At 35.5% G+C, this 13,809-nt stretch overlaps 1 protein-coding gene across 2 annotated transcripts in view; it reads left to right on the top strand.

Annotated features, from left to right (window-relative positions):
- UNC13C (unc-13 homolog C) overlaps positions 1 to 13,809 on the top strand; it is a 162,720-nt gene that overhangs the window by 108,868 nt on the left and 40,043 nt on the right. For both annotated transcript variants that reach the window (XM_059823621.1, XM_059823620.1), the window contains one exon: positions 1,080 to 1,165. In XM_059823621.1, the coding sequence (XP_059679604.1) occupies positions 1,080 to 1,165 (86 nt within the window). The remainder of the gene's footprint in view (positions 1 to 1,079; positions 1,166 to 13,809) is intronic.

Raw genomic sequence — 13,809 nt, 5'->3', positions numbered from 1 at the left:
TTTGAACAAATTCTCTGCTAGTGTTAAGTGGTGTAACAAACTCAAGACAAAAGCCACACAGCTCTGTGTGTTTCCTCATGAATATGGTCTTGGATGATTTTAGGTATTCATGGCGAATTGCTAGTGTATTTGTATGGCTCTCAGTGCACTGCTGTAGCATAAAAAACTGTTTTACCACTCAGAGGTTCTGTGCAGTACTTCCTGCTCTTTAGCTGCATGACCTGCTTTGGTCTGCTTCTGCGCCCGGAGAACTGCTCATATTAATGTCAGTCCCACACCTGCAGTAAGGACAGACTTCTTTTTTAAAAAGAAAAAAGGACAAATAGCTCTCCTTTTAAATATGATGTGAAACATCAGTGTCTGTCACTAAAATGTCAGCTTTTGCTAGTATCTGACAGTGAAGATGGTAACTGAAAGATTAAAGCTTTTCTTGTACGTAGAATAAGAAGCAGCTGGGATCTATGGAAAAGTTGTGGAAAAATACTTACTTGATAACAGCAAAAATATGTAAAAAGGACTGTTTTTCAAAGGTGACATGAAGCATAAGACCAAAACTAAAAGTTTTAATCAAAAGTATGTATTTTTCTACCTTTCATATTCTTTACTGTTTTATCCATACTTCAAGGTGAAAGTCTTCAAACAGTGAATTGGATTCAACTAGTATAAACCAGTATAGCTTCACAGACAACTTCACTATTTTCCAGTGTAATAAGGGAATTAAGGAAATCCTGTAGCTGTTAAACATCTGAGCCAACTGTTTCAGGTTTTTCATAAGCCATCTGATTTATTTAAAGTTGAGGAGATATCTGCAAGATAGATGGATGTTTCTTGATTTAAAATGTCATGTGAGGGAATTGATGCAACATTCAACTAATTACTTAGGTCCCTGATGTTAGACTAACGCAAGTTTTTATGTGAAGATTTGTGAAGATTGGATGGTTCATATAATTGTACAAAACACAAAATACAGTAAGTGCATACTAGGGGAATTATTTTGTGGAAATATTTGCCTTTCTGCTGTGCAGCTGTAAGCATAATTTCTAGCAGCACGTGAACTGATGTAATGTGATTGATTGCAGGTTCCCTCAAGAGCTGAACATGGGAAAAATCAGTGCTGAAATCATGTGGACTCTGTTTGCCCAGGACATGAAATACGCTCTGGAAGGTAATTAGAACAAACTATTAATTGCACTAGAGCGTTCACCAAGACTTATTGCCACTGCAAATCACACCTGGCATCAGATTTCTGTGTGTGGTAAGAGTTTTCTGACATACTTGTTTAAGATGTTTCATAGGTTAGTGAAAAAGAAGTGTTGTAAAGGAAGAAAATCATTGCACTGTGACTATATGAAGTTATCTGTGGAAGAAGGAGACAAAAAAACTGTAACTTGAAATGCTACTTATTACCTAAATCTGACAAAATCATCAATGTCCAAAGATCCATAAATATGCTTGCTAGCGAGCATGGTAGGCATTCCATATTTTCTTACTAGCTGAAAATTGTTGACTTGCTCATAAGAAACATCTACAGAATGAAGTTATGGAGAAAACACTAACAGATAATTAAACCTTTTTGTATTCAAAAGGCAGGTTGTATTCATTCTAGTTCCAACAGAATCAAATGCTCAAGTGCTTTAAGATAGTACTGTGGTTAACCATAGGTAAAATATACTTTTTTTTCTCTATAGCAGATAATCTCCAACTAATGGTTTCAACCCCACTCATTGAACTACACTTATTGCAGAAAAGCAAGTAAAAAAACCTGCATGAAACTTTTTTAAAAAATACTGAGGAGAAGGAATTAAGGAAATAGTCTTAATTAATGATAGAAATATTGCCAGCCCATATACATCTATTCACATGAACTTTTAGATCATTATTAAAATCATGACTTTTGAAAATAAGTTCATCAAACTCTCCCTAACAAAAAATGATGGCATTAGCTGAACTTCACTAATTTTCGTTACCTGTTAAACAGATTTCAGTTTTAAATGTGAGAGAAATGCAAGAGGATCTTAGTTTCTATCTGACATCAAGACTATAGCTAAGATTAATTGGAAACTAAATGGATCAAATCTGAATTTGATCAGTAAATTATTTTTTTGCATTGTAAGATATGTAATAAAATGCATTCTGTTGGTCTTGAACTTATACAATCTTTACAGAGTTTCTTTCCAGAAAGAAAAAAAAAAAAAGTAAAAAAAAAAAAGTAAAGGAAAAGTATATCAGAAACCAATTGTAAAGCAGTCAGTGCAGTTTATAATCTCATGGTCAACCCCAGCATGATATGAAAGAAATTATAATATAGAGCACTGTTTTTTAACAACAAACAAAAAAAAATTCTCATCCTTTCATAAAAAATTGTTATTCAGAGAAAGAAAGGATTTATAGTGCTAGCCAATTTTTTTTTTTACTTCCACAGTAGCAGAAATAGCTAATTGTGATTTCTAGGTAAGAAATCAGTGAGAACAACCTTATATCTGGAGAGGCTGTAAATCAGGAACAGGTATCAGAAGATGGCTGTTCAGCAACTCAATGTTGTGATTACAAATAGCTAGCACAGATTAATAAGAATTTCTAATAGCCGTTATAATGTCATGCTTTCATAACTTCGAATTTATAGTTATACTCTGCGCACAAACATCCCTGAGCACCCCAGTGCTTGTAGTCTTTTAGCCATTGAACTATAAACATTCTGTACTGCAACAAGATAACTCACGGAAGATAATTCACTCCACTTGCTAAGTAGAGCATACTGATCACTCAAAAGGCAGTCTCAGATCAAGCCGTGTTTTGTTTCTTGGCGGTAAAAACTAGAACAGGAAGCTCTTGAGAAAGAGTTAATTATATGATATATGAAGTGTGGATAGTTGGGCTGGATGAAGACTTTAAAACAAATATTACTGTTAATATCCTAATTCTGCAGAGAGAGTTATAGAGGACTCATTAGGAGGCACTTGACTTTCTACATCTATTCCAAACCAGTCCCTGCATATGGTCTCATCTCTGTGTTGCTGTGGATACTGTCTTTCTGAGGAAAGTAAATGCCATTTTTGTCATTAGAAATTCAAAGTCACTCCTAGAATCAGTAGTGAAACAGTTCCTGTGTATAAATAATAATAAAAGGAAATCTGAATTAATTATAAATTATTATAAATATACATAATTTCACCTTCTATGCTCTCATTCCTAAACAGAAACGTCAATAAATCTAGTCACAAAATATAGACCAGCATGCTGTTTCTCTCTCCAGCTTTGCTGTTTTTTAAATCATTAATTCTTTCCATGGATATTCTACAAACTGAGTTTGATTCTCCAGTTGTTAATGACCATAAAATTTTTTGATTCGAATTCTACAAGATTAGGAGCAAGCCCTTAAATATGGCCACACTCGAGCCTCATGGTTTTAATGGAGTTCATTAAAATGCATTGCATTCTGCTATGCCAGTCTCGCCTTCCAAGTTATTAACAGGCTACCATCTGTTCATATGTAGTGTCCAGGGCTGTGATTGCAATCTTTGCCTGATTCAATTTAGTATTAATCTCCTGAAGCAGCATCTTTTGTGTTATAAAGTTGATTCCTTTCTGCATCCAATGAAGAAGCAATGAAATAGTCCAAAAGCATTTGCAAAAGGATTGCTGATTTGATAAAGAAGATTAAATTAGCTCATCCAAGATCCTGTTTCTGGTTTTTCCCACCTTATATATTCCTGAATATATCCAGCCACTCCCATCAGCTTAAATTCAGGAAATGAGTATGTCATAACTCCATTCTCTAACAGAAGACCAATACTGGAATATCCAGTTTTCATTCCTGTTTCCCTTTTTCCTCAGAGGATTTCAGAATGGCTATTCAGGATAGGTCCTCTCACTGTACAGCTGAATGCCTCCTGCAGCTGCTGCTGGGGAGATTTGCTGCTCTTCAGCAGTGCTGCCTACCTCCTTTGCAATAGGAGCTGATAGGCCCTGAGAGCCAGGCACCAGCGGTCATTGCACCCCTCTGCCTCATCTTCCCCCTTGACTCTTGCCCAGGACAGTCTAGCTAGGAGGCTCCTGTTGTGACGTGGAGAAGACAGTGGGAACAGCAGCTTCCATAGCAGTGGTCTTTTGCTAGAGAAGAGTATAGCGGCTGCATGTCTCTATGAATGCCAAGGCAGCATGGTGCATGTGACAGGTAGATGGTAGCAATGCGTGTGACAGGGTAGATGACTGCTGTCAGGGGAAACAGCTCGCTGCTTGGGTGAGGAAGGAAAGGACATCTCAAAGCACAGTTCAAGTCTCCACAACTGCCGAGATCAGGGCTACGCTGTGACAAGCTGACATGCCTTGCAAACAAAACTGTACTAAAATCTGGTATTAAGTTCATAATTTCATTCTAGATTTTCTTCTATTTTAAATTAATAACAGCATTTAGCCTTTGTATAGCATTAAAAGTTCTATGCAAACTTTAACAAATGAAGTCCACACCAGTTCTATTTTTTTCTGATCTGAGGAGGTTGGGATTATTTTCACGTATAGATTTTGCATGGAGAAGGAAGTTATCACATGTTTCTTTTGAGAACTGACTTCATTAGATTTGGCCCGTTTTTTCTTCTTTTTTGCAGGTTATTCATGAAGCAACAGTGGTTTGCCTGATAGATTATACATTGTTGTTTGGCATTTAGTTTACACAAGCATATCTGAGCTCATAGGATGTCAATATTTTTGTACTGTCTGGTCCTCAAATTATTCTGTATTTATAGTACAAATGAGAACAGAGAGAGAATTTCACCAGCAGTGAAAGTGATTTGTTACTGACTTCATATGGCAAGAAATCTTTTCCTTTCCAAGTACAAAGATGCAAAGGTTAAAAGATGATGAGAGAGTAATGAGCTGAAATTATACATGCAGTTACAAAAGTATCTTTTTCATTCTATGTCCTCAGAAATGTCTTTTTCAGGTCTTTTGTATTTCTAACTTTTGAATAGGTCAGATCAAATGTTGAAAGCTATCCAGTCTATTAGAAAGAGAACATTCTAATTGTTGTTATTATAACAATCTAATTCTGGTAGTGGCCGGAAGTCAAGACCAGGATCAGGCCAGAAATCAATTATCTGCTGTGTAAATACAACAATAGACAGTCTCAATCCTGCAGAGCTAAGATTCTGAAGTGTCAGGCGTTATAAAAGTAGGAGAAGAACAAGAAAGTCATTACACTGTTTTATGCATTTAATATAGGTTTGCTTTTTAAGTTTTCTGTTGTCCTTAATGCATAAGCAGATATCATCTTCCTATTTCTCTGACAGACTCCTCTTTCATGACAGAAACTGAAAAAGTGATTTGAAAGAGAAGAGGCAGGTCCATGAGTTAACGCTGAGCACAGAGACAGCATGGAAAAAAACCAAAAAGGCTAATACTGCCCAGAGAAAGGTCATGCCATTTGGTGGCAGGTTTCAAGTCTATTTTCACTCCAACTTTATAATTTACAAACTTCTCCTTAAGAAAGAATATAGCCTTGGCTTAGAGGGAGACTACAGAGCAGATTTGGGGAGGTGGGGCTGAGGTTATGGAAGGGAAAACAGGGCAGCATCCACCAGAATGCAGGGTTTCATCAGGGTATCAAAATACGAAACCTTTTTATTTTATTGAATCTCATTCTGCATTCACACATTTTAACAAATGTATCCCATCCTTGTTTTTCCAGAGCCCTGAAGAATAAAGAGTCATATGTAGTCTCATGGGGGAATCAGAGAGACTGTAAAGGCAAAGGCAAGGAGATTATGGTTGGGGTTAATAATAAACCTTCCTTTGGCAGATAATCAATAAGATTGAATGTGACACGATTGGAGGAAGAGGGAAGTTAGAAATGTTCTTTGGTCAGCATAACAGACAATGATGTTAATAACAGCAGCTACATACTGTATGTACTGGAGGGCTGAGCTTTGCGAGTATGAGAATCCAGTTGAGTACCTATCACGTGCAACACAGAGATCCCCAGGCTTGCCTAAAAATCACTGTAGCCATACCAAATGACACTATTTTGTTCACGTTGATTACACCCACTAATTAAGACAGAAAAAGCAGACAGAACTATTCTCAGGAGCTAAGTTAATATTTCTTCATGGCATTGTATTGTGCTCTATCAATGTGTCATCTTACTTGGAACTACCTCAGAGATCTTTAGTGTGGCATGACCTTGCACCTGGGGGCATGATCACTATATCGTTTGGTCATTCCCTAACCCATTTTCTTTGATTTTACATACTGAACCATAATCAGAACAATAAGTACTACTGAGGCTTTATACTGCAGTACAAGTCTACAGTAATCTTAATAAGTTAAAATGTCTTTATGTCTGATTGTAGGTGTATTCATGGTGCCAGATGTTACTAGCAAAAATGTGGTGCATCAGTGAATGCCTGACTTCATTATTTAGTCTTAAAGTTGTCACTCAATAATAGCAGTGTATATTGCCCCATATATTTAATAACAAAAGCTCTGGCCTTATTTTATCTTCTTTTAAAAACTGAATATTAATCTTGTTCTGAAATGCTGTTATTAGCTCTTACTCAGGCAGTCACTGATTGTAAAAAGTTTGTGTATAAACTTTTCCAGCATTTCCTAATTGTGAGCTAGACAATTTTGCTAGTCAACATATACTTGTACTACCATACTAGATAGGTTATTAGACTGTAAATGATGCTTTAAATGAACCCTACATTGATTAATAATTAGGGGTGATTTATAGCTCACATGGCCCTGTCCTTTCCACAAACCAATGAGTTGAGTATGCGAGTAAGGGAGAAGTTTCTGTTCAGCTGAAGGGGCTGTATATCACCTATAGGAGCAGGAAGAGAACTCTATCATATACCAAGGAGCAGTCAAGACTTCCTCTGTAGTTTGTTAGGTATCTCAGCCCAGAAGAGTAATTTGCCTCTTCTTTCTTCTTGTCCTTGATTACTGCTCTTCAGCAGTACGATGATACACCTTCATTGCAACTCGCATTTTTATAAAAACTAGAGTTATGTCTTTTGTCTGAAATAATTTTATGGCTGGGACAAAGAAAGAAAAGAAATCAAGCAGGTTTGTGACTTTGCCTCCACAGAAAGTCACTTAAAGGTCCTGCATTGTTTAGTGCAGGTCCGCATCTGCTGGTTGGAGGAAAGGTTCATCCTTTTCCTACCACAGGACATTCCCCTAATGCACGTGTAGTGTAGTCCGGCAGCTAGGGCTTGAATTTCCCTGTCCTATTTCTTGAGGGGTTTATTCCCCTTAACTCTGTCAGAGTGGGCTGCATAATGCTCACACAGTAGGAGTGGAACCTAGCTGCTGCATCTCTTAATGAATTCTGTGAGCTAGTCATCCTGTGAATCCACTTATATTTTGGATTTCTTTCCGTTTAGAAACAGTAACTAATGACAGCTTTCTTAAAACAAAATATTTTTCTTTAACAACTAGAATAAAACATTTGAGTAAAAGAAAATTTAAAATGACAAGCAACCTGCATGCTGTTTTTAATCCTGCTTATTCTTAAACTTCACACTAAGACACTTCGTAAATCTTTCCTCATACAGCAAACAACTGTTCTTCTCCCAGCCTCTGTTTTATTAAGTTGAAGACTCAGCCTTTTACTTTCGGGACTTTTCCACATATGGAGATTCACTAGTGTCTTTTTTCTCCTATAGATACACAGGTAAATTTCCCCTTTCAGGCAAGTGCATTAGTTCTCAATTAAACATTTGATACTGGTCCCAGCACCCCCTAGGAAAACAGGATAAATCCATTAAAACTGCTTGTTTCCACATTATCTTTTAATAAGCTTTGAGTGCAATTTGCTGAGTAACAATTAGAGAACACCTCTGTGTTTTTGCCTTTGCTTCTGCCTTACAGGCAGATCCAGATACAACACAGGTAATTATTAAAGGCAGCCTTACATTTATCTTGCTTCCTGATTATTCCTGTTTCATACTTTGTTCTACTAATTGCTTATAAAATGCTACCATGCCTGTTTGGTAATGTTTTATGCTCGCTTTGCACTGTTGTGACAAGCCAAAGAGCAGAGAATCACGTCTAAATGTTTCCTTCATGGGAAGATACATTTCTAAAAAATGAAACAATAAGTAAATGAAAGTAACCTGACGTAAAAATAGCATTGAAGATGCAAAGCTGAGTATTCAGCAGTTAAGAGCCAATACAATTAAGTCTTCCTTTATTACCTTTATTCTCTTTTTCCTCCCAGATTCAAGCATTACAAAATAGCATTTAATTATGTGATAACATTTTCCGAGAAGCAGTGGTTTCCAAGAAGCATGCATATTCTTTCTTTATTTTGCAAGTTTTATATATATTAGAGATTTACGAAAGCTAAAATCAATGTAAACTGGATTCATATACCAACATTATTTTCCTCTTTTATTACTTTCTGATTATGTGATTACTTTGAATAAATGTTGAAACTTCAGTACAAAGTATTTGAAACTTCCACCGTATTCATCAGAACCAGGGCTTTAATCATCATCATAGATCTCCTATCGGATAGGATGGACCATTTCTCTGCTCCATTCATAGCTTGCATTTCCTTAGGCTTTCCATGACCAAGTCATGTACAAAGCAAGAATTCCACTAACCGTAAAAAAAGCACAATTCAGATTATTTCAGTCCTTGGAAGCAAGTGCTTATTTCCTTCTGTAATCAAAAGTAGCCATGTATATCCAAAGACAAAATTTTGTCTCTGAGTGGTTGTTCTTTGAATATTATTGGTCTGTTTAGATTTCATAGTACATAAATTTCACTCTGATGTGATACTGAAGGGTAAAAGCTATACTGAGGTTGATCTTATCAAATTATTTGATGTAATGGAATTTTTCTTTGTCTTAGTTGCAAGCAGGAGAGACCAAGTTTATGCTCAATCAAGCCGCATACCTTGCATCTTGAGTTGTCCTGTTGGTGATATACCCATCCATTTTTCTGGAAGTGTTTGGCTGTGAAGTAGTAATTAATTGATGAGACTAGTATGCTAAATTTTCAATAAGGAGTAAAAAAAGCAACTCAGTAGTGTTAAGAAGATACCAAAGTTAATTTGCTAAAGTAATTTGAAATGTTTAGGCAATATAACATGCTAGGTAAAAAATGGCAAATGCAATGTTTTGTAGTAGAAAATAGGGTTGTTTGCAGCAGATTAATACATCCCTTATGGTATTACATGTTGCACCTCTTAGATAGCATGTAACATTGGTATTTGATGCCCTTGAAGTTCCCATAAGCAGTTTACCTCTCCCAGAAAGTAATGTACAGCTCTGCCTTTTCAGATGCTGAGCAGGTGGCCTTGAACTCACTTGCACCTGCTGTGAAATGTGAAGCAAAGCAGAGCACTCTGAGCAAATGGCCTCTTGCTTTGAGAGCTCCTCCTTGAATATAAAAGGCAATGTCATATCAGCTTTTAAGGTGCACTGCATTAAGTCAAGGATTGATTAGCCCACTTCCACTGCAGGCAATAAGACAAAAAAGAACAGCAAATTCGTTTTTTCTCGCAATTCAGAATGAGGCAGTCTGCCTTCCTTCCCTGGTCTCTGTTCAGTGAAGACATATGACCCTCTGGTTAAGAAATCTTTGAACAAGATCTGCACTGCCTTTCATAATTTACGTATGTTCCCTTAGTAAATTCACTTGATCTCCCTATACCTCAGTTTCTCATTTGTAAAATGTGAATAACACAGCTTAATCACCTCAGAGATATGTTCAAGGTGTAATCCATTATGTTTATGAAATGTTCAAAGATATTTTGATGAAAATTTTCAAGCAAATGCAGAGAAAAGATTGAGTACGTAGAAGTCTTATGAAAGGCACAATTTATTTTTAAAAGGAGAATTAGGGCGGTTTTTAGTTGTAGATCTGTTGTAATTGCAATCCAAAAAAGGAAGTAATAATAGAAGTTTTTCAGTTTTCAGCTTATTATATTTAACTTGACACAAAGAGCTCTTTCAGAAAGACCAGTAGTATTTCACATTATCAAAATCAATGTAAATTATACATAATTTTCAATTAGTTGTTTCCTGCTCTGTATTTCAGTTAATAACCAGTGACTTCCATTGCCTTTAGCAAAGTACAAGAACCCTGGCATGAGATGTCTAGTAGAATGTAATATTTCCTTCTAAATTGGTTATGAACTTTGTTTGAGTTTACATTTTTCTTCATTTGCGGCCTGATCCAACATGTTACATTCAATTAGAGTCTTCCAGATACTTCAGCAGTACAGGGATTAAGTCTAGAGCACTATAAGCATAATACCCACATTGAAAGAAGCAATGACATAGCAACAAACTCCTGTACTGTAGGGAAATTGCATTGGCATCAAGTACCCAAAACATAGGTGCTTCATACTGGTGTAATGTTTCCACAGTGATTCAGAGAGAGGAATACCAATTCATACTCAACCAATATTGTTCCTCATAGGACTTCCTTAAGGGGTCTTCTTCCACTAGCCATACTCAGTTTGTGCCATGCATATACTTCCCAATTATATGACTGAAAGTTTGGAAATCACAGGTGTTCTGAAACAGCAGTTCTGAAACAGCAGTTCTGAAAGAAGTACATGAAATATGCAGCTGGTAGTGTCTAGAATGATTGGTAAGTAATTATTGCAAATAATATGGAATTATGTCACAATGGGTGAAAAAAGCATCAGAGTTTTGTTGGGAAAATTTGCAGTTAATCCAAACGCAATTCCTAGTCTCATTTTAATAAACTGTAGTGCAATAGCATGTATGTTACAGTCAAACAACTGATTGTAATATAATCGATTTGCTACACATAAATATTCTTTGTAGTAGTTATTCACCTCTGAAACATTATCTTTAAAGCCTGGAAACTGGACAAGTTTTTTTGTTAGATATTCATATATATTTATGTATATCTAGTCAATTTGTTCATTTTTACAGACAAAGTTCCTTCTTGTAGTTCTTGTTCATAAGGACTTGAAATATTCTTCAAAACCACCTCATTAGAATCCTTCAAGCAGTTTAACTGTGTGTTGTTACAAAAAATAGTGGCTAGGAAACTGCTGTAGGAAAAAAAATATGCTGTCAGCTTTTGTACCCAAAAAAGGGAAAATTAGAGTTGAACAAAATATCAAATTGATTACCTGAATATTTAAAATGTTGATTTTTTTATGAAGGTTGTTAGATTACCCTTTTTTTCTTTTTTAGCAACTAATACATATCAAAAATTACATGGTTACTCAGAGTGATGTTATTACCTCAAAGTTAAAAAGGAAAAAGGACTCTCTGGTGAATGGGATTCTATTCCAGTTTGTTAAACACCATTATGTCTTTAGTGTCATGTAGCTGTTTCTGCTAATAAGTAATCATTATGACTTTATTGACAAAATACTATGACACTACAAACATCAGACCAAAACATAATAGTTTTATTGCAGTTTCTTTTTGTTTGCTGCCTTAAGAAAATCTTTACAAGCTTCTTTAGCAATTGCTGGGAAAATGAGCAACAAATCAAACATGAATTTGAAGTATTGCTGTTTGGTCACAGGCCTGTGAGGAAAGTACCTTGGATTATACTCCTTCCTACAATGCCTCTTTATACGTTTTTCTGTAAAAGAACAATTGTCTGCAATTAGATTATTTGCTAGATAATGTCATCAGGTCAGTGGCTGATTTCATCACACAGCAAACACATTTGCATATATTAATGCATTCCGCATCATAGCCTTTATAAAAATCTCTCCTCTTTCTTGGTTACACAAACAGCACCTGAACAGAAGATTTATTTTTTTTTCTCAGTGCTTTTGCTTACTGGAAGTCTTCTGAAAGGTGTTACTGTAATTGTAATTTGTACAACTGAGATGGAATGACTCTTTATACAGTTTTCATTGTAGTTGCAGTTACAATGTCTATTACTGCAAACCTGTGGAAAGCATATGTGCGTCAGAGCATTACCCTTAAGGAGATATTAAAAAATACCTACAGTGTAATCAATACTGTAAAAAAATATGCTTTTACTGGAACTGTGACAGATAAAAGCAGCTAAAGTGCCCCATACACACAGATTATAGTTTACAGATGTTACAGCTTACAGAAATCTTATCAGTATTTTTTTATTGATTCATGATACAGTAATCTAGACTAATGTGCCATTATCACTAATGGGAACTGCAAATGTCCTTGTTACGAAACTCAGTAGATTAATAGACGCTTATAAAAATATGCTGCACTACAAGGAAAGTGTCATAAAAGTAGCAGCATAAAAAAAAGTTTAATAATATTAGGGTTACTGTACTGGAGATTCCATTCATCTAGAATCAATTATGAAAAAGGATTAGTATTTCTATCATAATCTCTGCTGAGCACATTTCCACAGCATACAATTGGCAGTTTTAGTTCAAGGCTGACTCAGTATTATAATTTTGCAAAGCAAGAGTAGACTTTTTTAGAAAGAGTTGCATTGTGCAGCTACTACATTGGTCTTCCAGAAAGTCTAAAATGGATATATCTGTATAGGAAAAGATGGTGCCAGCTTTCCTTCCATAAAAAAAGACACAGATCTCCAAACTGCATGCATATATGCTGTGTTGTCTCAATTTGCATTAACTTGTGAAAGTTTTTCAGAAATTAAGAAAGCAATCCATGAGTACTAATCTGAATTTACAATGCCTACAGTGATGTTCCGATGCTTTCTAACCAAAATCCATGGTTACTGTGGATAAACCCATCTAATATCATCCAGTTAAAATTGTCATGGGCTGACTCTCATGGACACCTGTTTTCTCTGTTCTTTGGTTTATATAAACTGAAGAGGTAATATGCATCTACATACATCTATATGCATATATGCATCTATATACATCTACATCTATACATAGATGTATACATATACATCTAATATGCATCTATATACATCTACAAATGACTTTGTAGATCATGTGAAGTATTTTTCAGTGTCCTCATAGGTTAATATTAGGAATTGAGGATGGATTTTTCACTTATGTAGCTACAAGTAATATCCCAGGAGACTCTTTTAAAATATTCTTTCCAAGGTATAATAGTCTGGAGAAAAAAACTCCATTATTCATGAATTACTTTTGTGCTCATTTCTAATGTATTATAATTTAGATCTTAAAAGAGAAAATATAAATGAATGGTATTCTATAAGTTGTACCCTCCTGGACAAGTTTGCCCATCGTTGGCAGCAGCTCATTTCTAAAATTGAAATAAGCATTTGTTTGGTTTGTGATACTATAGCAAACATTCTTAAATTCCATTGTATAATCCAATAACCCATTCATGCAACATTTGAATGGAAAAATTCTATTCATTTCAGAAATTCCACTGTATTGGGATGCAATATAAGACAGATTTTTCTTAATAATTAAGCAGTAGACGTGCAGTGATTTGATAGCAGTAAGATAATTGTTCTCAGTCAAAGACTGGTATCACTTGTAAGAACTGACTTTTGTTGAGCAAATGTTTGGTCATCTAGCTGTCTACAATAATAGATTGTGGAAAAACTCCTACCAGACTAAAAAAATAAGATTCCTCAGGTCTGGAGAAGGCAAGAACTATGAGAGTACGCATACATCTTTCTCTCTGTGGTTCTGTTTAAGGCTAGTAACCAATGATATCATGCTAGGAAGAATTTGTAGTACTCTCAAGTAGCAATTGGGCATGAACAAATGCAATATTTAGACAGAAAATGATTTGCTGATTTTTCTGGAGTGTGATGAAAAGGCACTGAAGGTGAAAATCCTAACGCAACGCTAAAAAGGCAATAAGAGCCAACAAGGTCACTTCATAAGCTGATTCCTACAAAACTTAGTAA

This window comes from Gavia stellata, chromosome 13 (assembly GCF_030936135.1).
Source record: "Gavia stellata isolate bGavSte3 chromosome 13, bGavSte3.hap2, whole genome shotgun sequence".
Taxonomy (NCBI): domain Eukaryota; kingdom Metazoa; phylum Chordata; class Aves; order Gaviiformes; family Gaviidae; genus Gavia; species Gavia stellata.
This window is presented reverse-complemented; position numbering and strand designations above follow the sequence as displayed.